At 54.2% G+C, this 27,379-nt stretch overlaps 1 protein-coding gene across 3 annotated transcripts in view; it reads left to right on the top strand.

Annotated features, from left to right (window-relative positions):
* Positions 1 to 12,237, top strand: part of EPHB2 (EPH receptor B2) — a 149,791-nt gene extending 137,554 nt beyond the window's left edge. For all 3 annotated transcript variants that reach the window (XM_081306477.1, XM_081306476.1, XM_081306475.1), the window contains exons 10-16: positions 3,931 to 4,053; positions 4,618 to 4,865; positions 5,675 to 5,890; positions 6,695 to 6,844; positions 8,025 to 8,218; positions 9,836 to 9,991; positions 10,438 to 12,237. In XM_081306477.1, the coding sequence (XP_081162603.1) occupies positions 3,931 to 4,053; positions 4,618 to 4,865; positions 5,675 to 5,890; positions 6,695 to 6,844; positions 8,025 to 8,218; positions 9,836 to 9,991; positions 10,438 to 10,546 (1,196 nt within the window). In that variant the 3' untranslated portion in view covers positions 10,547 to 12,237. The remainder of the gene's footprint in view (positions 1 to 3,930; positions 4,054 to 4,617; positions 4,866 to 5,674; positions 5,891 to 6,694; positions 6,845 to 8,024; positions 8,219 to 9,835; positions 9,992 to 10,437) is intronic.
* Positions 12,238 to 27,379: the final 15,142 nt, after the last annotated feature.

The following is a 27,379-nucleotide window of genomic DNA, read 5'->3' as shown; positions in this document are numbered from 1 at the left end:
AGCCCAGGGCGCCAGAGCATGCGCACTCAGCCACCCTGTGCTACCTGCCCTCTGCCACCTGCCCTCTGCCAAGCCAGGGGAACCACGCCCTGCCACCTGGAGCCATCTGGGAGCGCGGTTATTTGGAGCTATCTGGAGCTATTTGAGTCAATAACAAGGAAACAGGTGAGGGTGTTTTAAAAATAGACCCAGGATCTGTTCCTAGATCAGTACACTTTACAGCTGAAGTTCACACTCCTGAGTCCTGCGCTGTGATGTCGCATCTGAGCAGGACTTTGTTCTTTTCAAAGCACGGCCTGCCCTGTGATCCCAGACCCACCCAGCAACCCCGTGTGGCCAGGACACAGGAGGAAGTGAGGCCCAGAGATGCATGTCACTGCAGAGTCCCTGCATGGGCTCATGTTTTCCATCCTTAAATAGGTGAGGGGGGACAAGGTCTGTGATGCCTGGATGAGGAGTCAGAGGAACCGACCCTATTTATCATCCCTCCTCTGCCGCTGGCCAGCTGGGCAACCTTGGGGAAGTTACCAAACCTCTCTGAGTCTTGGCATCCTTACATGGGAGATAACAGGAATGGAACCCTTGTTTCACAGGGTTGTAAGTGAATTCGTGGAAGCTAAGGTGCTTTATAATAATAGTGCTTAGCAACAGCCAACTCTTCTTTACTAACAGGTAGTTAGTTACTGCTTTCTATTTGCCCTTTAATAAGATATTCTCACTTAATCCTCACAATCCCCTAACGAGGTAGATGCTTATTATATCCGCTTTGCAGATTAAAACAAGTGAGCCAAGGTCAGGTAACTTGCCCAGGGGCACACAGCAGGATCAACGCGGTGGTTGAGACTGGATTCAACCTGGTGACTGTCCTTAGTGGCAGAGTTGGAATTCAAACCCAGGACCCTGCAGGTGTGCAGGGTCCTCCCCACCTCCTGAGGTTCCCAGCTGGCTTCAGGATGACCGTCAGAGGCCCTGACCGCTGTGAATCACACAAACAACAGCACAGTCTCTGGGGCAGCCTGAGCCCACAGAGGTCCTCATCCAGGCTCAGCCAAGCAAGGGCCGCTCCCCGGGGACGGCCCGCATGAGGCCCTGGCAGCTCTCAGCAAGAGCCGGCCAGCGTTCCATCAGACCTGTCAACTCTTGTCCAGGTCAACACCCCCAGTGACCAGATGACCTGGCACCCCGCCCCACCCGTGAAAGGGCCCAACCCCACCACAGTGGGGGCCAGGCCTCCAACACGTGGATTTGGGGGAATAAATCCCTCCTGACCAGCACCCTCGGTCAAGGCTTGAGGGTGGTATTTAATGATGGGTGGTGGAGGTGCCCAAATGGGCTTTGAGGTCTTGCTGTTCTCCCCCTCAGCGTCCCTGGACCCCCATTCCTGTCCCTTGTCCCTGGCTGTCCCAACAGGAAGGGTCTCCCTGGTTCTGTTGGGAGGAAGCCAACCACCTTGCAATGCCATGCATTGCATCTGACCAACAAAGACCATCTCCAGGGAGCTGATCCCCAGCCCTGAAGAGCGGGGAGTGGGGAAGGAGAGTCATGGCCGAAGGCTCCAGGTGGAGGAGGCTGGGCCAGATCCAGGAAGCAGTGAACGTGGTGATTGATTGAGAGTACTAGCCTTGGCTCAAGGCTGACAGACCTGGGTTCAAATCCTCCCTGTGCCAGCTGTGTGGGCTTGGCCCGATTACTTGGCCTCTCTGAGCTGCAGTTTCCTTATATGTGAAATGGGGGGAATTATCCTTTCCTCCAAGAGTTGTTGGAAGGAAGAGATGAGATAATGCCTATAAAGAGCCTGGCACGGTGTTGGGCCCAGACAAAGGATTCAGTAAGTGACAGCTGCTGGTGTTATTGTTCTGTCTCTGTCATCTGGATTCTCTCGGCTCTGCAGACGGGTAGGGCCTGTAGAGCTCTGCACAGTGTGCCAGGAGAGGGAGGAATGGGGACAGATCTGCGCCCACGCCTCCTCCCAGGCTCTCCGTCTTGGACGGTGGTTCTTCACCTCCTTTGAGGTCTCAGATTCCTGTAAGACTCTGATGAACGTGTTGGATCCCATGTCTATGTGTGTAGGTGTAGAAAAGTCTAAGATAAAAGGAACTGGAGATCTGTACTCGGGCTGGGTTTTCAGGGAGTTTTTTTCAACTACCTTTATTTCCATAAATTTTGGACTTTATAAAGAGCATGAATTTCTTTTTGAATTTAAAAAGGAAGTAAAAAATGCATTCCGTCCCAGGAGGTTACCAGACCTCCCAGAGTCCACCCTGGGGCTGCCAAGCGGCTCACGGGCCCGATGAACAACCCTTGACCTACAGGGACTGACAGCACCCACACAGAGCATCCCGGATCCAGCTAACGTGTCCGAGCAGCTTTGGCCAACTTCTCTGTACGGGGCAGATGGTGGATCTCTTGTCTCTTCCCAACTCTGCTGCCGGATAAGAGTAGCCACAGGCAAAGGAATGAGCGTGGCTGTGTTCCAATAAAACTTTATCTACAAAACGGGCAGGGGGCCAGTTCCAGGCTGTGATACAAGCTCCAACTCCTGGGTTCCTGGAATGTCTGCAGTAGAGCTGAGAGAGGTCAGCTAGCACGTCCAAGGTCACGGCTGAGCAGGGTCGATGGCTCCATTCACCACCGTGGGTCAAGGTGGCTGGCTTTCAGCCTTCCTCCCAACAGAACTGGAGAGACCATTCCTGTTGCACCATCCATGGACAAGGGACAGAAAGGGAGGACCCAGGGGAGCTAAGAGAGAGACCAGCAAGACCTCAAAGCCCACTTGGGCACCTCCACTGCCAACAATTAGATGCCATCCCCTCCTCCTGACTCCCAGAGCTGCTGCCTCCGAAGTAGCCACCCACAGAGCAGTGGGAGAATGTGGGCAGGAAGCTCGGGAGGACCCAGGAAGGCCAGGGTCGGGGAGGCCAGAAGTTCCGGGTGGTAGGTAGACCAGTTGTCTGGGAGGGGAATGCAGATGGATCCTCTTTCCTTTCCTTTAAAGTGTTTTGCAGTCTCATTAGTGGGTCAGAATTGGGTCTTTGAAGTTTGCCTCATCTTTTTGCATCAAAAAATAAAAATCTGCCAGGCACTGTGGTGCCCACCTGTAATTCCAGCGTCTTAGGCTGAGGCAGGAGGACCTCGAGTTCAAACCTAGTCTTAGCAACTTAGTGAGACCCTGACTCAAAACCAAAAAGTTTAAAAAACAGGCTGGGGATAGAGTTCCATGGTAGAGTGTCCCAGGGCTCAATCTCTAGTACCAACATAAATAAATAGAAATAAATCTACTTCAGGAATCAGATTAGTAGGGCCCATGCCTGACCTCATGCTGATCAACAGAGAATCAGGGATCAGAAGGGTTCTGGCCTTGACTAGTGGGGGACCCAGGAATTGAGGGAAGGAGCCACGGTTTCTCAGACCCTAGTGAATGGAGTTTCCCTACAGGCTGTGGGGCCTGCCTGGGAGGGCTGTGCAGGTGACATGGCTCAGGGACAGGACCTTTCACCAGGCCTGGAGAGATGGGGGGAGATCTTAGCAGCACCCCAAGAACACGGTGCTCTGAGGCCTGCCCCTTTTAATTCCAGTTCCAATTCTCTCTCTGTCTCTTGGCTTTTTCTTTCCTTACTCGGCACCCCTGTTCTCTGTCCTAGTAATCTTCCTTATTCACCTGGGCCACACCCAGAGCAGACATCACTAGTCAACCCAGACCGTCTTACCCACTGCCAAAAACTGTTAGTAATCAATGAAGTGGGAACAAGAGCTAGAACCTCTCTGTCACCTCTGAGGTCTCTCTGTTCCCCTCACCTTCCTACTGAGTGCCCACCTGCCCCATGACAGTCCAGTGCCCCAAAGGGGCTGGCCCAGTTCTGGGGGCACTGGCTCCCCTGTTTCCATTTGTGTCCATCAGTCCATGTGACCGGGCCTCGTCTTGTCCCCCAGTGACCCCAGGCATGAAGATCTACATTGACCCTTTCACCTACGAGGACCCCAATGAGGCAGTGCGGGAGTTCGCCAAGGAAATCGACATCTCCTGCGTCAAAATCGAGCAGGTGATCGGAGCAGGTAGGTGGCTGCGCCCCTACAGGTACCGTGGCCTCAGCCATGTGGGGCGGGGGGGACCGTCCAGGGTGTACTCCTGGGGCAGAGGGAGGGATGGGGTTAGGACCACGAGGCCCTGGGACCCAGAAGCCCAAGGAAGAAGGGTCCTCAAAGGTCCTCCAGTAAAACCACCTCGCAGACAGAAGGGGAAACTGAGGCACGGGGTGACCAAGACCTTGCCCAGCAAGTCGGAGACTGAATGGGTCCAGAACCCCATTCCCAGGCCCTTCCCCCAGGGCCTGGTCCTTCCTGCCGTCATTCATTCCAGATCCCTTTCCCCATTTCCCGGTTCCCTGGGTCCCCACCACGTGCCACGGGACAACCCTGAAGGACTCACCCTACTCTCTTCTCCCGAGGTGGCTGGGACTTCAGAGGGGTTCTGTGTCTGAGAGGGAGGATTGACCATCGGGGAGAAAAAGCCCCCGCAGGCCCCTAGAGCGGGGGGGGGGGGGGCGGGCGCAGGGAGAGGGCGATGGCACTTCCACCCGGCAGATGACAGCCCCGCCTCTCTTGATGTGTCTGTCCCAGGGGAGTTTGGTGAGGTCTGCAGTGGCCACCTGAAGCTGCCAGGCAAGAGGGAGATCTTCGTGGCCATCAAGACACTCAAGTCGGGCTACACGGAGAAGCAGCGGCGGGACTTCCTGAGTGAGGCCTCCATCATGGGCCAGTTCGACCACCCCAACGTCATCCATCTGGAGGGCGTCGTCACCAAGAGCACCCCTGTGATGATCATCACCGAGTTCATGGAGAACGGCTCCCTGGACTCCTTCCTCAGGGTAGGGGAAGCCCAGAGGGTCCAGGGGAGGGAAGGAAGGCTGGGCAGAGCTTCCTACCACCAGGCCCTGGCAGAGCTCTAGATCAGGAATGGCCTGTGGTGGCTCCCCCTCCCTTCCCTTCCCCGTGGCAGGCATTGCTAATCGATCCCAGCACTCCCTCCCCCCAACCCTGCAGGGGTCCTCAGTGCCTTCTCATTAGCACAGGAGAAAAGAAGGGCAGTATTTGCCCACATCAGCCAGAGGGTCAGGGTGGGAGTTCAGACTGGCACCGGGGGTCTTGTTGCTTTATCCAGGGTTTTTATCAGATCTGAGAATTCCCGAAAACTGCCTGGGCAAAGGAGAGGAGTTCAGAGCCTGAGGCCAACAGAGGACAGTTTTGATGCCCCACTCCCCGGGAGATCAGTCAACCAGCTAGACAGAGGGCACTGGCCTGGGTGGCAGAAACATGCCACTGGACCAGCTGACACCTGGCAAATACTTACGGAGCCTGTGCCAAGCACTGCCCATGCACCTCCTGTTTATCTCAGAACAGAACCGAGACTCAGAGAGGTTAGGTCCTGTGTCCACGGTTGCACAGCCAGGAAGGGGCAGAGCCAGAGTCAAACCCGAATCTCCGAAGCCCTGTGTTCTCTCCACCACCCTGAATTTGGCCTCTCCTGGGCCTCTTTGAGGTCCCTGGGCATCTGAGTCCTTCCCACAGGGAGCCCATGGCCAAGGCGGGGGCCCTGCTCCAGTTCCTGTTGTGAGGAGGATCCAGGGCTCCAAGGCCTTCTCCTCCGTTGACTCCATTTTCTTCACTTCTCCCAAAGCAAAACGATGGGCAGTTCACTGTCATCCAGCTGGTGGGCATGCTGCGGGGCATCGCCGCGGGCATGAAGTACCTCGCAGACATGAACTACGTCCACCGCGACCTGGCCGCCCGCAACATCCTGGTCAACAGCAACCTGGTCTGCAAGGTGTCCGACTTCGGGCTCTCACGCTTCCTAGAGGACGACACCTCAGACCCCACCTACACCAGCGCCTTGGTAAGGGGAGGAAGGGAACACTGGAGTCACAGCGCAGACAAGCAGGCAGAAAAAATCCTGCTGTCCCCACAGTGCACTGACGCCCGCTCAGGCCAGGCCCCGGGCTGGGCCCTAAGATGGGGGAGATGTAACCGTGGCTCCTGTGCACTGGGAGCTCCCAGGCCAGTGGGGGACAGAGCCCATGGAGTGATGGGGCTGGGGGCCAGGTCACCCAGCTTTGGGAGGCCAGGGGTGGTAGAGCTGGCTGGACGGCATGTTCTCCTGCAAGGTCATGTGACCAGAATGCAGGCTGGGGGTGGGCAGGTGAGGTGAGGGCTCTAGTGCTGGGAAGGGAGGCAGGCCAGAATCTGGAGGCCCGTGAAGGCCCAAGGTCAGGACTTTGCCCTGACAGCTGTTAAGGCTGAAGGGTTTGGACTGAGGGGAAGAAGCCCCAGGCCCTGTCCTCAGAGACCCCAGAGGAGACCCATGCAAGCCGAGCCAGGCAGGCGGGTCCTGTGTGTGCTGCGCCTGTGTAGTGCCTCCTCGGTGGAGAGATGAGGCACACTTGAGGGATGAAGGGGGCAGCAACTCTTTGGGAGCCAGGGAAGGGCCTTCGGTGGGATTTAAGGAGAGAATGGGGGGTCCAGATGGCAGAGTGGGAAAAGGGAGTCATGCAGAAGGAAGGCTGTGCAAATGGCCCGTGGTCTACGCAGCATGGCGAGTCTGGGAACGATGAGGAGCTCCTCGGGATTCATGCAGCATGGGGCTCAGGGTGGGCAGTAGAGAGAAGAGGCCAGAGAGGCCAACCTCCTATCCATTCCCCAGGGTGGAAAGATCCCCATCCGCTGGACAGCTCCGGAAGCCATCCAGTACCGGAAGTTTACCTCAGCCAGCGACGTGTGGAGCTACGGAATCGTCATGTGGGAGGTGATGTCCTACGGGGAGCGGCCCTACTGGGACATGACCAACCAGGACGTAAGTCTCCAAGGGGGCGGACAGAGCCTTTCTGGCCATCCAGATGGAGGAGGGGAAGAAAGGGACCCCTGGCCTTGTGCCAGTCTCCCAGGGGATGAGGGACAGGCCTCTGATGTGGAGGGCTGCCAGCCCAGCTCCCAGCCCAGCGTTGACTGATTCCGGAGTGCAGAGTGGCAGGGAAGCCCGCCTGCTCCCAAAGCAGCCCGTTGTCAGCATGCACACGCCTTGTGGCAGCCCTGAGTGAGACCCTCGGTCCTTCCGTGTTCCCCACCTCACCGGGGAGACGAGATGAGAATTCAGGGCACCCAGTGTAGTTATCTGGAACTTCTTGGTCAGGTGCTGAAGTGGAGAAGTTGGGTGTCGATCCCTGCAGGCACCAAGGCAAGGGCAGAAGGGACAAGACCAGCCAGGGAGTCTTCCCAGGACAAGTAGGACTCAGTCACAGGACCAGAGGAGTGGGCTTCCAGGGGGAAGCACAGCCCAGCAAAGGCCCAGAGACGTGATAATGAGGAGTGGTTGGGAGCGGTAGAGAGGAAAGCTGGCCGGAAAGGTTGGCAGGTCCCACGGTGAGGGGTTTAAGCCACCCAGGGATCTCCGCATACAAGAAGAACTTGCAGAAGCCTCCCGAGCAGGGAGGGTGACCCCCGGTCCAGCTGTGGGAGATGAATCTTGTCCCAGTGGCAGGAGAGATTGCAGAGGGGTGTTCGACTTCCTTTTCCTAATGGAAGAGCAGGTGGGGGCCATGGGGAGGGGACACCAGGCGGGCTCGAGGCTGTGCTGTGGGACCTGACTGGGAGGTTATCTCTTAGCTGGATCTGTAGGTGACACTGAGGTGGAGATTGTGGCCACCCTGGGGTAGAGCCGGGGGCCAAAGAGAGGAGTTCTTGGGACTATCAAACCTGAGGGGTAGGAGGAGCTGGTGAAGCCAGGCCCAGGAGGGTCAGCCTGGTAGACCTGGAGAGGCTACCTCAGGGCACTGGACTTGCTGAGACTGACAGAAGGTACGGCAGGGACCCAGCTGCCAGGTCAGACTGAGGCTATAGATGGTGGGAACACAGGTCAGCCCCACCCCAGGTGGTTGCCGTGGCCACCAAAGAGGTCAGGCCTGCAGTGCACAGGAGGCAAGATGGGCTGGCAGAGGTCAGATGCCAACACCACTCTGCCCCTGTGCTGTCTCCAGGTCATCAACGCCATCGAGCAGGACTACCGGCTACCACCGCCCATGGACTGCCCGAGCGCCCTGCACCAGCTCATGCTGGACTGCTGGCAGAAGGACCGCAACCACAGGCCCAAATTCGGCCAGATCGTCAACACGCTGGACAAGATGATCCGCAACCCCAACAGCCTCAAAGCCATGGCACCCCTCTCCTCTGGGTACAGCCTGCCCCGGACACGCCCCCTGCTCATAGCCCCACCCATCTCCTTCAAGCCCCACCCCTATGGTCCCAGCCCCGCCTTAACCCCACCCCTCTTCTCTGGACGCAGCCCGTGGTGGCCCCACCCCCTTATCTCGGCCCCCCCCCAACCTATGGGAGCTACTCAGGCCCAGGCCCAGCTCCCCTCCTGGAGTCTGATCACAGGGGTCCCCTGCTTCAGGCAGGTGCTCTCAGCTGCACGGTAGAATGAAGAAGGATAAGACCGGTGTTTGGTGGGCATCTGGCCTACTTTGGGGGTGCAGGGAGCACAGGATTAAGGCCGTCCAGAAGAGAAGACGCAGTACTGTGTGGGTGGTGGAGGGGGCCCCTTATAAAGGCCGTCAGAGAAGACATTTAAGAGAACCCACCTACGGATCCAACACCTTCGGATGAATAGGTGTTCCCATCACTAAGCCAGCTGCCTCACACTCAGATATCCATTATGTGTCTCATCAACATAATGTCACTCACACACACACACTCATACACACTCACACACACTCACACAATGTCCTGCACACATAAACACACAATTAGGCACAGGCTCTTGCGCTGCTCACACAGACACCGTCTCAGGCTCCCCCACCTCTACACACTCAAGGCGCCTGCACACCCACCCCACTCGGGAACACATACCACACACGTGTGCCCCCACACACACGTGTACCCCACACTCGTTGCCCACGTCAGCAAGACTGGCTCAGCCCTGGGAGTGTGAGTCCAGCACACAGGGGCTCCCCTCCTCCCCCAGGCCCCGGGGCCCGCTCCATCAGGCTGCAGCCCACCACAGCCTGCCTTGGGCCATGTCCAGGTCCCACGGCTGCTGACCCTGCACACTCAGTCTTCAGGACCCACAATCCCCCAGGGTTTCTGAGGGCCATCCAGCTAGGCGTCCTCAGATTCAGGTCTGGCTGAGCCCAGGGACTCCTTGAGCCAAAGTCCTTCATCCACCAAGTTCAAGTGGCCAAGAAATCAGGCTTGCATCTCTCTGTCGTCGCTCCTCGGCATGCCCTGCATCTCCTTGCCGTGACCTTGTGTCAGCCACTCCCGACTCGGGACAAGATCTTCCTGAGCTTTTAATCTCATGAGAGTCCTTACACCCCTCACCAGCCAGGAAGTTGTTCCCATGAGTGCCACCAGCTTTATCTGCAGGGGGGGATGGTTCCCAAGCACAGCCTCCTTCCTAGCACACAAACCACCGCAGAGGTGGGTGGGCTGTGGCAGTGAGGGACTGTCACAGTCAGCCCAGCCCAAGCCCCTGGTCCTGGAAATAGGAAACCCAGAGAGGTGCCTCCCCCGCCTCCCTCCTGTGGTCCAGCCTCAGCAAAGCTCCCAGGCAGCCCAGCTTGGAGTCCTGCACACACACACTGGCTCTCACACACACGCACAGAGATGCGGGCATATTTGCACAGATTTGAACCCATGCCCATGAACACACAGAATACGCACACACACCAACCTTGGTTCGCTCAGTAGACATGTGCATGCCCATGTGTACAAAGTAGGTGTGTCCACATACGTTCTTACCCTCACCGTCCCTGCAAGCCTGTGTCCTGACCACCTCTGTCACCCTCAGCATCAACCTGCCGCTGCTGGACCGCACGATCCCCGACTACACCAGCTTTAACACGGTGGATGAGTGGCTGGAGGCCATCAAGATGGGGCAGTACAAGGAGAGCTTCGCCAACGCCGGCTTCACCTCCTTCGATGTTGTGTCTCAGATGATGATGGAGTAAGTACCCAGCCGCCTCTGCCCGCCACCATTGGCCCCCATGCCCACCCACCTCCAGGGGACCCTGGAGGGTAAGGAGCAATGTCCCAGCCTGCCTGCCCCCCACTGGCTCTGTGGCTGTGGACAAATCAAAGTGGTTCCCTGGGCCTCAGGTTTGCCACCTGTAAACTGGGGTGGGGTGGTAGCCAGGGTGAAGAAGAAACAAAGGAAGGAGGTGCTTAGGGAGAGCTCCTCTCTCCTTCCACACGGTAGAGGGAAAAGGGCACCCAGGTGCTCTGGCTCCCGGAGTGTTCTTCCGGCTCACGTGGTCACACACCCCCAGCTTTGACAGTCCCCTCCCTTGCTCACCTCAGCGCAGAGTGCCTGGGGAAGCCCACCCAGCTCTGCTGGTCCCAGACCCTCTCCAGCCCTGACGTATCCCTAACACGTGTGCTTCTCTCCCAAAGGGACATTCTCCGGGTTGGGGTCACCCTGGCTGGCCACCAGAAAAAAATCCTGAACAGTATCCAGGTGATGCGGGCACAGATGAACCAGATTCAGTCTGTGGAGGTGTGACGTTCGCCTGCCTCGGCTCGCCTCTGCCTCCGGGCCGCCCCCTCCGCCCCACACGCCGGCCGCCCAGGTGCCCCGTCTACTGCAGGGTCAGCCACCTGCCAGGAGGCCTCTGGCGACAAGGAAGAACAAGCAGCGCTCCAGGACGTCACCAAGAATACGTACAACTCAAAAGATGGAAAAAAAAAGGGAAATGGGGGAAGGCATCTAGATCTGGGGGGGCGGGGCGTACAGGAATATAAAAATATTCAAAAGAAAGAGGATTCTCACGAGGAAATCGACGATGGTTCTTGGGGGAAAAAAAAGGGCTTGGGAGATCCGTGCGATTTTGTCCCATCGGAGACCAAAAGCAGTTTCTCTCCAACTCCCTCTGGGAAGGTGACCTGGCCAGAGCCCAGAGACACTTTCAGGAAACAAATGTGAAGGGGAGCATCAGGGGCGGCTCCTCTCCTGTCCTCAGCTGCTGTCGGGGAGTCTCACTCCACAGCCAGGCGATGTCGGGCCGCTGGACAGACAGGCAGCCGCCCTGAACCACTCTGGGAAAATCCATTCCAGGCCCCGCTGGGCGAACAGAACAAGCTTTCTGTCCTTGGAGGATGGTTTGGAAACTCCAATGAGAGAGACTCTTTCTGCTGTCGGTTCATGGGGCTGAGAAGGGGATTTGTCCTTCCAGGTCAGGGAGAGCAAGGACGCGTCCCACAGGCCAGGCTGTCTGGGTACAGCCGCCCAGGCCTGCAGCTCCACACCCAGGACCGTGTGCACAGCCGGGGCGGCCGCCCGCTGGGGTGCCTGCTCCTGCCAGCCCCCGCCCCAGGACGGATGCTGCAGTGACTGTGTCAGCCACACTGCCACTGAGAAGGGTTGATCTTGATCTTGCATCTGGGTTTGTTTACAGCGATTCGTGGACTCCGGGGTATTTTGATCAGGGGTGGTTTTGGTTTGGCGGGGGTGGGTTGTTGGGGTTTTTGGTTTTTTTTTTTTTTTTTTTTTTGGTTGGCTTTTTTTTTAAAATGACAATGAAGTGACACTTTGACATTTCCTACCTTTTGAGGACTTGATCCTTCTCCAGGAAGAAGGTGCTTTCTGCTTACTGACTTAGGCAATACACCAAGGGCGAGATTTTATATGCACATTTCTGGATTTTTTATATGGTTTTCATTGACACGCTCCTCTCCTCCCTCCTGCTGCCAGGCCGCACCAAAGCCAACTGCCACGGGGCCATCTGGGCCGTTCAGAGACTTGAGGGAGAGTGGCCGGGGGTGGGCGGCACCGAGGCGGAGGAGCATCCCACCCAGGATGGCTTTGGAAAGCAACAGATTGAGTGGAAGTGGCCTTGGGGGCCAGAAGGCCCAGCCCACTTCACTCCCTCTGTCCTGCTCTGTCCTTCCCAGGCACATAGGTTCCGTCGAGGTTCCCGAGCGCCCTCCGGGGCCAAAACCCAGTTTCACCTCTGGGAGCCTGAACCGGGCTGCCGCAGAGACCTGGACCTGGGTCATTCACTGTGATACCCCACCTCCAGGGCGCCCTCCAGACGGGCAGGCCTGCTTCTCTCCTTCCGGAAAGAAAGTGTGCGACTTGATTCCCACCAGGCCTCACCCAGGTCTGAAGGTCTTGGCCACCGGGAGACCCTCGGCCACAGACCCTCCCGTGAGCAAATGCAGGCACTGGGCAGAACGATCGGTTAGTGAACTGAATGGAAATAAACGCTTTAGTTATAAAACGACCCCTGTCCTCTGTAAGTTCCAAGAGGAGACCCTGGCACCCTAAGGATGTGCCAAGTGGTTCATAATGCTCTTCCAAGGGATTCCCCCCATCCTTAGGATTCTGCAAGGTCCAGGGCCGAGAAGACACATGGAGGACCATATATATATCTCCCCATGTGGCCTCTCTGACTCTGGCTTCTCAAAGGCACAGGCAGCAAAAGCAGTGCATTGGAAGTGGCTGAGAACTCAGCATTCCATGCCCTGGGGATCGGGGTGGGCCATGCAGGTGCACCATGGGCAGGGAGTGGACAGGGGGTGCATTCAGTATGCCGGGGCCAGAGCAAGGGGTTCTGGGTGTCCAGTGAGCTGTGATCAGGGTGCACTGTGATAGTGGGGGCCAGGGGGCCCAGAGTGCTCTTGGGCTCCCAGTTAGAGCCACAGGTGTGCCCACCTTTCCGAGGCCACGCTGGTTCCCTGTGTGACTAGGCTCCTGCTCATACTGAGATCGGGAGGAGGAGGAGGCAGGTTAGAGGTGCTCTGAATATCGGGTCTGGCTGAAGAGGAAGAGCCAGGGAGGCCCCATCTCAGGACCTTTTCCTTTGTCCACAGAGTTTTTTTAAGGGGCCTGCCCCGTGGGAAAGATGGAGGCCACAGGCCACCAGCTAAAGGCCCCGCGTCTGCACATCCAGCACAGACGGGCCTGTCATCTGTCGCTGACCTGTTCTCAGAGCCTGTGATGCAGGGATTAGACAGGAGACCGAGCCCCTGGGGGCACAGCAGGGACAGCCACCGGGAAAGCATTGGCAGGTTGCCCACAAACTAGCCGGCAATGGTCCACTGGCCATCCTTTTGTGCCCCAAAGATGCCCAGCACGGGTGGCAGCTGTCCCAGCACACAAGGTCACCTTCTGGCAAGAGCTGCCCTGGTGCTCTTTAGATTAACTCTGTCTCCCCAGCCCTCCCCCGCCCACCCCCACCCCCACCTCCCACTGCCCCAGGGCCCCACAAGGGGCTGGCAATTGGTGCTTCCGTCAGATGGCTTCCTATCCTGAGTTGCTAGGCTGGTGTCTGCTAGCCAGCACGCCTGCCTGTCTACCCTCCAGGGCCAGAGGTCTCCAGTGGCCCTGGGCTCCCACATACCTACTTCCCAGACTACAGGTGCTATCTAGACCCTCTGTCTCCTCTTCAGGGTCTCAGACAGATATCACTGTGACTGTCCGGGGGTGAGTCTCAGCTCACTTCCCAGTGCTGAGGCAGATCCCTCTACCACCTCTCCCTGGCTGCTCAGCAGGGAGTGGCACGTCATGCTGCCAAGCGCCTTCCGCGTATGCTACCCGCTGGCCTGGGCACTCGGCTTCGAGCTGCCCGCTGCCTGGTTACTAATCCTTTCCTGGCTCAACCTCCCCAAGTGCCAGCCCCCACCTGCCCAGCAGTGTGAGAGAAGCTTCCGGCGGCTCGGCACACAGTTGGTTCTTAAGGGAAGAAAGCTGTCTTGCAAACCCGGGGCCAGGGCACCGTGGAAATGGGACCAGCTGCTCTAGGAGCGGGACCCTGGCAGATCTGGCGGTGCGAGATGGGTAAGAGAGAGCCACGCTGCCGCCACCCTCCTACTCTGGCCTCCCCAAACAGGTTGCTGGTGGTGATCATCAGCAGGCATCTTCCTGGAGATGACATTCTGAATATCTGTCACCTGGGAAGACACGTGCAGACTGATCCGAATAGATGATAGCCGTAATGTCGGACCCCAGGCCTCATAGCGGGAACTAGAGTGACGAGGGCCATGGAGGACATTTCTTAAGAGACTCAGGCAGGGTCAGAGCATCAGCTGGTCTAGTTGGTCCCCACCTTATCCCCTCTGGGGGCTCTCTGCCACCCCCTTGTGGGCATTCACTGGCATTACACCCTCACAGATGAGGTTCAAAGCTGGGCGCTCCTGCCCCTGCCAGGCCATCCTCATACCTGGCTGAAGCACAGGAAGGACTCAAGGCCACCCCCCACGCCCAGTGCCAGGCCCTCAACCACTCCTGGCTCTCTCCAGGGCCCCTAGAGTTCCAAGATGGTACCCAAAGCTGGAAAGACTCTTGTCAGGAAAAATCCTAGGAATGCTTTCAAGGGACAGGTGGCCCCGTGATGCACCCCGACCCCAGGCTGCAGCCTGCTCCTGTCACTAGGTAGAGATGTGGATCTGGGGAGACACTGGCCCCTCACTGAGTGTAGTTTTCCATCTATGAAACAAGAGCAGGGACTGGGTGAGCCAGGCCTGCAAACACGGTGTCCACCTTGGTCCTGTGGGGAGGCCCCCCTTTCCCCCATATGAGAAGGAGAAACCGAGGCTCAGGGTGAAGTATCTTGCTCAGGGTTACACCTCCAGCAGGGGGCAGAGTGGGGCGGGGAGCCTTGGTTCATCCATTCCCAGGGACCGTTCCAGCTTGCTGACCTAGATGGCAGGCGGCGCGTGGTGTCTAATGTTGGCTGATAAAGAAGGGAAGCTAAAGGGGTCTGGGGCTACGAGGGGGGGCTTCCCGGGAGGCTCTCTTGAAAATGATAGAGGTCGAGAGAAAGGCACCTCTAAGAGGCAGCAACCAGAATGGTCCAGCACAGTGGACCTGGGTGTGGATGGGAGAGGAGAGGTGCAAGGTGTGGGTTGAGGTCAGGGAAGGGAAGTGCTCGGGTGTGCTGTACGGCCTAGCTATAGAGTCTCAAGCAGAAAGGTGTTAGCTTCTAGGAAGAGGAATCAGTTCGTCCGTCAGATGCAGCAGGCTCTCCAGATACCCCTCTGCCAGGGAGGAAGAGCCCCTGGCGCAGCCCTCATTGATTAACTTCCATCCTCACTGACGCAGATAATCCAAAGAGTCACTTAAGCTGCTTGGAACAGCAGGGCTGGACTTTGCACTACCTGATTCCCATGGAGCTGTGTCCACCCTGTTTCCTCCAGGCCTCTCTGAGAGCTGCCAGGCAGCGAGGAGTGGAGCGTGGAGGTGAATGGTGAATAGGTGGGCAGGAAAACCGCTCCCTCTCCCTGGCCCTGGACAGATCACCCAGGCCTGGGGCCCTGTCCTTTTCAATAGGGGATCACACTAGGGGAAGCCACAGGGGAGCCCCAGTGTGCTGAGTGGTGCTTCACACCTGTGCACACCCTACCCGTAGGCCTTGACCCAGCTCCCATAAAATGGCACCTGCAATAAGAGGTTAGGATGCGGAACGGCCTCAGTGCTGGCCAGTTCCCCCTTCAGGGAAACAAGGTCGGAGCACTGGTTGCAGAATTGGTTTACGGTGCAGGAAGAAAGTAAGCTCAGGGCATCCCCATGGGAGGCTGGTCTCAGGGGGTTGCAGCCACCAGGAGTGATTGCTGTAATAGCCGGGCACTTACCATGTGCCAGGTATTGTCCTCCCCACCTTGCAGATGAGGAAAATAGGATCCCAGAGGTGATTCCAGAAGATTCCAACCAGGCCACCAACCTGCTGTCCGTCCACTCGAAATGTTTGCCGTCAACCCCTGGATCAGACTCTCCTGGGCTGCTTAGTGCTTAACCTGCCGCATCCCAGGCTTCACCCTGCCCCCCCCCGCCAGAATTCCCAGGGTCAGGCCCAGGAGCCTCAGTTTCTGACACTAGGAGATTCTCCCGAATCTGAGATCCTTCCCCCAGTGTCTGCAGAGAGAGGGTCTGGTGTAGACAGGGATTAGGAGAAAGTCGGACATTGTCAGATAAAATGCCCCAACTCAGACGTAGATTAGGACTCTGGAAGTCGGCGGGTAGGGCTGACCCTCAGGAATGTGTTCAGACAGAGCTGAGATTTCAGGAAAATCAGAAAGACCCCCAGGCCCACGTCCACCTGGCACTAGCCTCACAGCAGGAAGGCTGCATCTAGGAAGCTGATGTGGAAGAAGAAGAGGAATTTAATCCTTCAGAGGGGCCCCGCAGCCCACCCAGGGCCACCCCACTGACCCCAACGCTGCAGTCCAGACCCGCTCACTCAACACCTGGCCAGGTGGGCCGGCAGAGGCAGGGTGGGGCTACCAGCTGGACCTGGAGCTTCAGATCTGGCATGGCCTCCCAAGCCAACAGTTTTCCCTCAAGAAGGGACAGGAAGCAAAGGCCCTTGTTGGTGGAGAGGGCTCTGGGCATTGGCCAGGGAACAAGCGAGGGAGGAGGTCAGAGCCAGGGCCACATGCACCCTGGGGCCCTGCTGTGCCTGCTTGAGTCAGGAATTCTCACATTCCTTGGGTGAAAGATTCCAAGATTCTAAGATTGCAAAACCCCCTGATCCTAAGATTCCAGGGGAAGGATTCATGTTCTTGTGATTCCAGCACCAGATGGCTCTATGCTGCTAATTCTCGAAATTTCAAGTCCCATTTTTCATTGCTGGTCCCCAGTCCAAGGGCCCTAGCAATTAAAAATAATAATAATAAATAAATAAATAAAGCACAAGGAGAGAGTGAGAGAGGAGCAGAGGAGGAGGGAGGGAGGTGGACGGCTGCCCCTGGTAAGAACAGCTCCCTCATTGGATCTGAGTTAGAGGTGGACCTCGGCAAGGGCCGAAGACCCTCCTTTGGAGCATCATGCAGAATCCTCTCCTGGGGGAGGGGTCCACCCCTGTCTGCAGCTAAGGGAAACACCCCCCCCCCAGGCTGCGGTGCCTTCTGGCTGTTGGGCTCTGTGGCTCAGCTCAGGGGCCAAGTAGGGACCCCATGGCTCAGCTTGGGGAGGAAGTCATGGGGAGGGGGGTGCACATTCCCCAAACCTCCGCTTCCCTGTTTGGAGCCAGAGCCTTAACGCTGGGCATGGGAAGGGCTGCTGCAAACAGCACAGGCCCGTTCCTCCCCTCTGACGCCCAGGATGCAGCTTCCACGGCCACTCAGCCCTGCCCCCTCCTAAGGGCCCCTCACCCCTTTGGATTGTGACCACTGCCTTTCAGAGCCGGAGGCCAGCCCAGGAGGGGCCCGTGGATGGCTTAAAGCTCAGCGTTCGGTCTCGTGGTTCCCACCTCTTGGACAGGGACTTTCTGATAAGCAGGGCCATCCACTAGAGCCCCTGAGGCTACCCTGGCTGGGCCTGGCAGGGACCCTCACTCACAGCCAGCCTCCCAGGAGTCAGAGAAGATGGCTGCCTGGCGGGTCCTCACCACAACTGCTATTTCTTGAGTGCCAACCATGTGCCTGGCCTGTGCCGAACTGTTTTACACGCAGTGTCTGGCTGATGCTCGCACTACTCAGCCAGACAGGGACAAGGACCACTCCCGTTCCAGAGACCAGAGACGTGACACCCCGGCTCTCCCAGGCCCACAGCCAGCAAGTGCCCTCTGACCCAGAGCCTGCCCTGCAATCAGCACGCTGCACCAACCACGGTCCCCACCCACAGCACTTCACCACCGTGGGAACCTCTGCCCGTCCAGCCCAGACCCCTGTCACCAGGCAGCGGGAGAGAGCACCTGGCCTGCTCCCAGGCTGTGCCCCAGCCTCAGCTCTGCAGCAGCACTCAACCAGGTGCCAGGGGTGCCAGGCGAATGATTTCACAGAACCCCGACTCCTCTGGTCACGGACGGGGGCTGTCGTGACAGCGCTGGGGAATCAGGGCATGATGCAGCGGGGGTCCCATGGCTGTCAGTCACCCCTGGCTCCTCCAGACCCCCACTGCTGTGACCAAGGAAATCTCACCAGCTGTGTCCAAGATGACCCCGACCCTGTTACTCCAATGCCTTTGTAGGAGTATTTTTAGCAGAACTTTTTTTTTTTCCAAAATAAATGTGAATTGTAAAAATTATCACTTGGACTCAGCGCTTTCTTCTCTCTAAGGTTTGGGAGCTCCCAGGAGTCCCATGTGGGGCTCTGACGGGTAACTGGGAGTCTGCCGGGACTAGGGATGGAGCCAGGGTCAGGTCTGGGACGGAGACTGGCGCTGGGGTGGGGCCTTGACCTTGAGTGATAACTGCTCTTCTAACTGCCGTTCTATGTTTAAGTTTGTCTTCTTCCCCAGGGGTCTAGGGTCTGCACCCCAATTCTGCCATGTGTAACCTGTGTGTCACTTCATGGTACGAAGCCTCGTTTTCCTGTTAAACGGAGGCCACAAGAGCTAACTCCTGGAATGTGGGGGACGGCAATCGTGAGGAGACCCGGGAGGGGCTCAGCAGGGCCTGGCCTGTCACCCACCCTGCTGCGTCTACAACAATGACAACGTTGGCCTCATGCCAGACACTCTATGCGTCAGACATCAGTGGACGTTGCACCCAAAGGACAAGGACATTTGGAGAGGAGTCCGTGTTCCAATACTTCCGGCAAATTCCGGGCAAGCTCGTTCAATTTCTGTATCTTGGGATGCCGCAGAGCTCCAGTGTGCCAGGGGCACAATGGGAACCTCCTCCAAAGTGTTCTTGTCACAGGCTTCCCGTCTTGGGGGGAGCGTCCTGGGGGCCAGTGTCCCTGGAAGCCACCGTGAGAACTACCCAGCACGGGTACCGCTCTGGCCGCTGGTGGAGTGGGGCTGGGGCTGCTGGGAAGAGTTGGGAGGGGGCTGGGATCTCAAGGCTGTCCTATGACCACTCACTCCTTCACTCAGAGGTACTTACTGAAGTCCTATTATTATTATTGCTATTATCATTATCAGTATCATTTTTATTTATTATATGAAAGGTGCCGCACCAGACAGCATGAGCAAAACAGAAATGGCTTCTGCCCTGGAGAGCTTATCGAGCATTTGGGCTGCTTCATCACACATGAATTGGACACTGACAGAACACCAGACACCAGGCTGATACAGTAGCCCCCCTTATACTCAGGGATGCATATATTCTGGGACCCTCAGTGGATGCCTGAAACCACAGTTAGTACCAAACTCAATGTAAGCTATGATTTTTTTCTATGTATCCTGCAGCATGGCTACATTGTATCCTGGTTTTCTATCCTTCCATGTTTAATGCCCTGGTACTCCCTTTGTACCACTATGCTTTTACTTCAAGGTCATTATTAAGCAAAATAAGGTTTACTTGAACACAAGCACTGCGATTTCCTACCAATCAATGTGATAACCAAGATGGCTACTAAGTGACTGACGGGCAGGTAACATATACAACATGGATACAGTGGTCAAAAGAATGATTCACATCCCGTTAGGATGAAGAGGGTTAGTAAGGGAATTATCACATTACTGAGAATGATGTGCAATCTAAAACATAAGTTTGTTGTTTCTGGAATTTTCCATTTAATATCATTGGTCCGTGGGTGACTAAGAATTCCACAGTTTTTCACAGAAACTGTGGAAAGCAAAGCCATAGGGAAGGGGTCACCTACTGTATTAGGAATGCTGTAGTGACTTAGACATGTGCCTACTTTCATGGGAGTCCTCAGTCAAGGGTGGGGACCAAGAAGTCTTGGATCACTACAACTTGGGGCTGCCACAGCCCCACCTCAGTCTTCTCCCAGACCTCACCCCTGCACACACCCAGAGGCACTGGCGCTTATATGCACTCATTTGTAAGTGACAGATGCCTCCACACACAAAGCCACACAGCCCCACTCACCACACATGCAGGTGAGTTCACGCTCACTTGCAGCCCTGTATACAAATGGAGTCACAGAGCCACACACTCACCCCACAGTGACCGATTACATCTCCAAATGCTCACTCTGCCAGGCCTTGATCTGAGATGGGAAGCAGAGAAGACTGAGCCCAAAGATGTCCCCTTATCAACGGTCGAAGGTACCCCATTAAAACCCCCACTCCTGCCAGGCGAGGTAGTGCACACCTGTAACCCCAGTGGCTTGGGGGGCTGGGCAGGAGGATGGCAGGCTCAAAGCCAACCTCAGCAACTTAGTGAGACCCTAAGCCAGTTAGCAAGACCCTATCTCAAAATAAAACATAAGAAGGACTGGGGGGATGTGGCTCAGTGGTTAAGTGCTGCTGAGTTCAATTCCAGGGACTAAAAAAGAAAGAAAGAAAGAAAGAAAAGAAAAGAAAAAAGAAATGAACACAATATGCCAGATGGCTGTCTTAGTCTGTTTTCTGCCCGAATACCTGAATCCATGAACTGGATACCTACAGAACACCAGGCACTAGAATGATAGAGCAGAATCTAACAGAATACCTGGGAATGGGTAATTTATAATAAACAGAAATGTATTTGTCTCAAATTCTGAAGGCTGGGAGATCCAACAACAGGGTCTAGCATCTGGTGGGGTCTTCATGCTTCATTATCCCATGGCGGGAGGCAGAAGGGCAAGAGACACGAACAGCATGAAAGGGGGCTGAAGTCATTTCACAGGAACCCACTCTCGAGATAACAGCATTGACCCTCGTCACCTCTATTAGGTCCCACCTCCCGGCACTGCGGCATTGGGGATGAGATCTCCAGCACATGAACTTAAGTGGGACATTCACACCGCAGAAGTGGGGATGAAATGATAAAAAAAAATAGTGGGAGAGGGTTTTGGGGAGTCCTAGAGGGGGCTTGCAGTTGTAAAGTGGAGTGATTGGACACAGAAGAGCACTGTAACCCAGGATCACATTTGTATGAAGATGAGCAGCCAAGTTAACCAATGGCGATGGAGGTGGTCAGGAGTAGCTTTCTGAGTGGGGCATGCGGCACACGCCTGTAATCCTAATGGCTCAGGAGGCTGAGGCTGGAGTTGTAGCTCAGCGGTAAAGCACTTGCCTCGTTGGTGTGAGGCACTGCGTTTGATTCCCAGAACCACACATAAATAAGCAAATAAAATAAAGGTCCATCAACAACTAAAATTATATTTTTTTTAAAAAAATTTTTTTAATTTAAAAAAAAGTTCAAGGCCAACCTCAGTAATTTAGTGAAGCCCTGCTCAAAATCAAAAAGGGCTGGGATGTGGCTCAGTGGCAAAATACCTCTGATTCAATCCCCAGTACTTAAAAAAAATAAAAAAAAATTTTAAAAATTCTCCTTCTGGGCAGTGCAGAAGGGAACCTTGTGGAGAGCCAGAAACATTCTACTTCTTTTCTGTTTTTTTTCCTGGTACCAGGAATTTGAATCCAGGGTGCTTAACCACTGAGCCACATCCCCAGCCTTTTTTATATTTTATTTTGAGACAGGGTTTTGCTGAGTTGCTTAGGGCCTTGCTAATTTACTGAGGCTGGCTTTGAACTTGCGATCCTCCTGCCTCAGCCTCCCGAGCCACTGGGATTCCGGGTGTGCACCACCGCGCCTGGCTAACATTCTACTTCTTGATGGAGGTGGTGGTTACACAGGTGTAAGCATATGCAAAAAAGCTCCAGGTGTAAGTATGAGTGCACCTAACACACTTGATGTGTGTTATCCCTCCATTTGCAAATACAGTGTGGTCAGGGAACGCCTCCCTGAGGAGATATTTGAATAGAGAAATATCTGCAGGCAGAGGGCACCCCAGGATCAAAGGGCCTGAGGTCGGCAGAGATGCCTGGCATGTTCAAGGAGCAGCCAGCCCAGGATGGCTGGAGCAGAAGGAACAGGAGCGACCGGGAAGAGTTGTGGCCCTTTGTGAACTACAAGAACTCAAACTCTTCTCGGCATGAGGAAAGCCCATGGAGTATTCTAGAAGGCAAGTGCTGCTGTCTGGTGTCTAAGCACAGCTCCGATGTGGTGGGGAGGTGTCAGTCAGGGCTCCCCAGAGAAACAGAACTAGCAGGACATATATTCAGAGGTTTATTTCTGGGAATGCATTTCTGCAGCTTGGCTGGCAAACCCCTGATCTGCAGGACAGACCAGCAGGCGGGAAAACTCTGGCAGAAGCGGCTTGTTGCAGTCCATGGGAACCCCTTCTCCCTCAGGGAAGCCTCCATCTTGCTCTTAAAGCCTTTTGCTGATTAAATGAGGCCCACGCAGATTACAGAGGATAATCCTGACTTGACGTTCAGTAAGGGAGATCATCCTCCGTAATCTGTTAATCACATCTACAAATCACACCTTCTCAGCCACACCTGGATGCGGGTTTGCCTGACTGGGTGCTGCAGTGAGCTGGGCTGAGGCACAAGTCCACCACGCAAAGGGCCAGGTGGAACAGGGAGACAGGAAGTCGCCGGACGGTCCTGGAAGGAGAAAATGGTGGCTTGCGGGGAGAGGCAGGCGCAGAGATGGTGAGAAGCAACTGGACTCTGGCTAGTGGGAGGGAAGGTCGACCTGAGTTGCTGATAGACTGGATGTGGGTGTGAGGAGGAGAGGGGGAGGAGGCCTCCAAAGAGTTTGGCCTGAGCAACAGGAAAGACAGAGCGGCCACCATCTGCAGTGGTGCAGACGGCAGAGGAGGTGGGTCTGGCGGAGATGGAGAATTCTGTAGGGACACGTCAGAGATGCGGCTTGAACATCAAGGCAGCAGCCGCATATAGAAGTGTGGAGGTAGGGAAGCAATCAGGGGGGCAGGTATCAATATAGGGACAGGCTGGTGACGGCGGAGAAGGAGCAAGGAGATGAGCGGAAATGCCAGAGCAACAAGAGCAATGTCCTTGGGACCAAGCTGGGTACGGAGCGCCCTGCAGCATGACGGACATAGTGCAAAAGCCCAGAACACTGTCCGGGTGGGAATGAAGATCGGGAAGTCACCTAGGAATAGAGGAAGTAGGGGCTGGAAATGGGGATCCTTAGAAGTAAGATGACTGAGGGCAGTGACCTTCTCAAGGTCAAGAGGCCAACCACGGAAAGTAGGGTAGCTGGCAAGACAGGACCTGGGTCCAGGATGGGGCCGGGGGTCAGGGCGTGGTCAGCATCATCGCACGTGGTTATTGGAAACATTAGGAATTGGGACCCAAGTCATGTTGGAAGTCTGAAGCCACCACCAGCCTGCAAGCCAAGAGCTGAAATCCACCACAGCGCCCAGCCCAGCCCAGCCCAGCCCAGAGCAGGGCTCAGTAGTGAGACTCCTTCACAAGCCACAGAGCTGCCCGACTGCAGCCTGAGCCAGGCCTGCCTTCCTTCTGTGGAGCCACTCTGCCCCCTGGTGGCCGGGCCTTGTAACAAGCCAGAGCAGAGACCCAGAGAAGCAGCGCCTGTCAGCAGGGACTCAGGCCTGGCTTGGGGAGCTGATGGTCCCAGACTTGCAGTGGCTCGACTCAGGAGTCTTCTATTTTTACCATGTTGTGAAAGAGACATGCATTCAGCACAAACGCCACTTTGAATTTTGAATTTTGATCTTTTCTGGGGCAGGCGATATGCTGCACGATACTCTCTGGCAATGCCAGGCAGTGGCAGCAAGCCCGGATTCCAGTTAGTCACCCAATCACATGGGAGTGGGGAGAACAACCCACGCTCTACAGAGCACCGCCTCACTAAAGTTATGATGTTCACTAAACTAGGTGTGTTAAGTGTGTACTTTCAACTAGGATGTTTTCAGCGCATGCTGGGTCTATCTGGGACGGAACCGCACCATAAGTTGTGCAGTCCCACCTGCATAGTGATGAGACAGGAAACAGAGAAGGCTGAGCCGAAGGGTTTCCCCTCATCAACAGCCCCAGGTACCCCTTTAAGATCCCCACTCCTGCCAGGTGAGGTAGTATACACTTGTAATCCCAGTAGCTTGAGAGGCTGAGGCAGGAGGATCACAAGTTTGGGGCCAGTCTCAGCAAATTAGCAAGACCTAAGCAACTTAGCAAGACCTTGTCTCAAAATAAAAAATAAAAAGGGGTGCAGATATAGCTGGTTGGTAGAGCATCCCTGAGCTCAATCCCCAGTTTAAAAATAAAATCCCCAGTCCCGACTTATTAATACTATATCTCAGGTTCGGGTTTCTAACTTTGGATTTCTCAACAAAATAAAGCAACCTGGCTGAGATGAAGGGCTAGGAAATTCATCTTGAGGCTGTAGTTACCTAGCCAGCCTGCTGTTTGTCTCTAGACTTCCAGCTTATCAGAGGTGGCTCTGGGAGGGAACAGCTGGCCCACATGGCCACCTCTGACACCTTTACCATGTACCTTTTATCAACTGATGCTCACAACCTTCCAGAGATGGTTCTTCTCAGGTGTGAAGTCTTAAGTGTTTAAAATTCACTCTTCAAGTATAGTTCATAAATACTGTCGACAATTGTCATTGAAGGGGCCAAATAAGTAAAACAATGATTATTATGGTGGAACTTCACTAACCCCTTGATGACATGGGAACCTTCTCTCTTGAATCATGTGATGTTTTTATTTTTCAAATACTGGAAGAATATTTCCTCACTTGTCCTAGTGGCTGTGCTCACGTGCAGTGTGGAGTTTGATCCACATTCACCTTTTATCCATCATACTTTCTCAGGTCTAGAAAGTCGACAAAACAAGAAAAAAAATCAATCCCTGATTTGTAAGGACTGCCACGTTCCATGGTGTAAATACTCAAACTATCAATGTAAGTCGCAGAGCGGAATGAGGAAGAGCAGGTCAGCACAAACCTTAGCAGATTTTATAAGGATTAAAATCACACAAAGTGGGCTGGGGATGTGGCTCAAGCGGTAGCGCGCTCGCCTGGCATGCGTGCGGCCCGGGTTCGATCCTCAGCACCACATACCAACAAAGATGTTGTGTCTGCCGAGAACTAAAAAATAAATATTAAAAAAATTCTCTCTCTCTCTCACTCTCTCTCCTCTCTCACTCTCTCTTAAAAAAAAAAGACTTTAAAAAAAAACACACAAAGTGTATTCTCTGGTCAGAATGGAATCAAACTAGAAAGCAAGAGTACTAAGATAACAGGAAAATATAACTCTAGTCATCAAAACTATGTTGTATCGATGGAATGACAGACACAGAGTACAACGGAATGGGACAGAGAAGCTAGAGACAGACCCGTGTGTGTCCAAATAATTTTTTGTTAATGTGTAAAAGGCATTCAACGGAGAATGGCCATTTCAGCAAATGGTGCTGGAGTAACGGGACATCTGTGTTGATCAGCTTTCTGTTACTGTAACAGAATACATGAAATAACTAAAGAGAAAAGGTTTATTATGGCTCACAGTTGGGGGTCTTTAAGCCTACAACCACTTGTTCTGTTGCTTGGGGCCTGCAGTGAGACAGTAATGCTTCGTGGTAGGAATGTGGGGTGGAGGAATCTGCTCACCTCATAGCATCAGGGAAGTGAAAGAGAAAGACGAGGAGCCAGGGTCCCGGGATCCCCATCCAGGACATGCTCCCGAATGACTGGAGGATCTCACCTCTTAAAGTCCTACCATCTGGGCTGGGGACATAGCTCAGTGGGTAGAGTGCTTGCCTCACCTGCACAGGCCCTGGGTTCAATCCCCAGCACCACAAAATTTAAAAAAAAAAAAAAAAAGTTCCACTGTCTCCAAGTAGCACCATTGTCTGGTGACCAAGACTTTAACACATGCGTATGTTCTTAAAATAGTTTTTTAGATGAACCTTTATTTTATTCATTTATTTTTATGTGGTGCTGAGAATTGAACCCAGTGCCTCACACCTGCTAGGCAAGCGCTCTACCCACTGAGCCACACCCCAGCCAACACATGTGCATCTGGAGGACACTTATCCAAACCAGAGCAACATCCATAGGCAGAAATGTGGATTTCAGTCTAAACCGCACATCTTATACAAAGATTAATTCCAAAGGGCTCACAAACTTTATAAGCTACAAAATGATAAAACATTTAGAAAATCTCATAGGAGAAAATCTTTGGGAACTAGAGGTAGGTAGAGTTCAGAGACTTGGCACCCAAAGCAAAGACCCACAAGAGAAGAAAATGATAAATTTGGTTTATTTGGGTTCATGGCCACTGTAACAGATTACTACAAAACTGATGGTTTTTAAACAATGTACTCTCACAGTTCTGAGGACTAGCAGTCTGAAATGAGTGCCACTGGGCCAGACCAAGGTATCAGCAGGGCTGCACTCCCTCTGTTGGCTGTAGGAGAGAATCCGCCCTTTAGTGCTGGTGGCTGCCAGGATCTCCTGGTTTGTGGTTGCATCATTTCAACCTCTGCCTATGTAGTCATATTGCCTTCTCCTCTTCTGAGTTGAACCATCCTGTGCAACTCTTTTACAAGGAAATTTGCAATTGCATTTAGGACTCCAATAATGCAGGACAATCTCGTCATCTCAAAATCGTTAAACACAACTGCAAAGTCCTGTTTTTGCTATAGAATGTAACATGCACAGGTTCCAAAGATGAGAACATGTATGGCTTTATTTATTTGTTTATTTGCAGTATTGGGGATAGAATCACCCAGGAGTGCTCCACCACTGAGCTACACATCCCCAGCCCTTTTATTTTATTTTTTAAGACAGAATCTCACTAAATTGCTGAGGCTGGCCTTGAACTCATTATGATCCTCCTGCCTTAGCCTCCCAAATCACTGGGATTCCAGGTGTGCACCACCACCCCCAGCCACAAGTGCATCTTTTGAGGAACCATTATTCAGCCTACCACAATTGGACTTGAGCAAAAATTTTAAACAATGCTTTGCAGAAGATCCTAGGAGGATGAAAAGACAAACTACTAATTAGAAAATACTCGGAAACTATATATTTGACAAAGGACCATATCCAGAATATGTAAAGAGCCTTCAAAACTAAACAATCTTTCAGCCCAATTAGAAGATTGGCAAAGAACATAAAGAGAGATTTCACTAAAGAGGCTATCCAGATGGCAAGAAAACAAAAAGCTCATGAAGATGTTCAACTTCAGTAGCTATAAGGAAAAGGCAAATTAAAACCACCACGATATATCACTACACATCTATTAAAATTACCAAAGTAAAATAGAGTGACTACCAAATGTTGACAAAACCGTGTGGCAATGATCCCTCATACACCGCTGGCTGGAAAGTAAAATGGTAGGGGCACTCTTATTTTTGTGGAACCTAGGGCCTCACACTACCCCTGAGCCACACCCCCCAGCTGGGTACAGCCACCCTAGAACAGTTTGGCAGTAACTAAGCCTATAACTACCATTTGACCCATCATTGTACTCCTGGGCATTTATCCCAGAGAAATAGAAACAAGTTCACATAAAGGCCTGTAAACAAATTCTCATGGCAACTTTGTTCTTGACAGCCCCAGACTGAAAACAACCCAGATGTCCTTCAACAAGCAAATGGTTAGACATTTGCGCTAACTCCAAGAAACCACTACTAAGAAAAGAAACAAACTTCAAAGACCTCCAGCAACTTGAGAATTACCAGGAGTGGGAGGGGGTCCCAAAAACCTCTCATACCATCAGA

Source organism: Spermophilus citellus, assembly GCF_964194105.1.
Source record: "Spermophilus citellus genome assembly, chromosome: 9".
NCBI classification, from domain to species: domain Eukaryota; kingdom Metazoa; phylum Chordata; class Mammalia; order Rodentia; family Sciuridae; genus Spermophilus; species Spermophilus citellus.
Note: the sequence above shows the minus strand (reverse complement) of the source record. Positions and strands in the feature narration are given on the sequence as shown.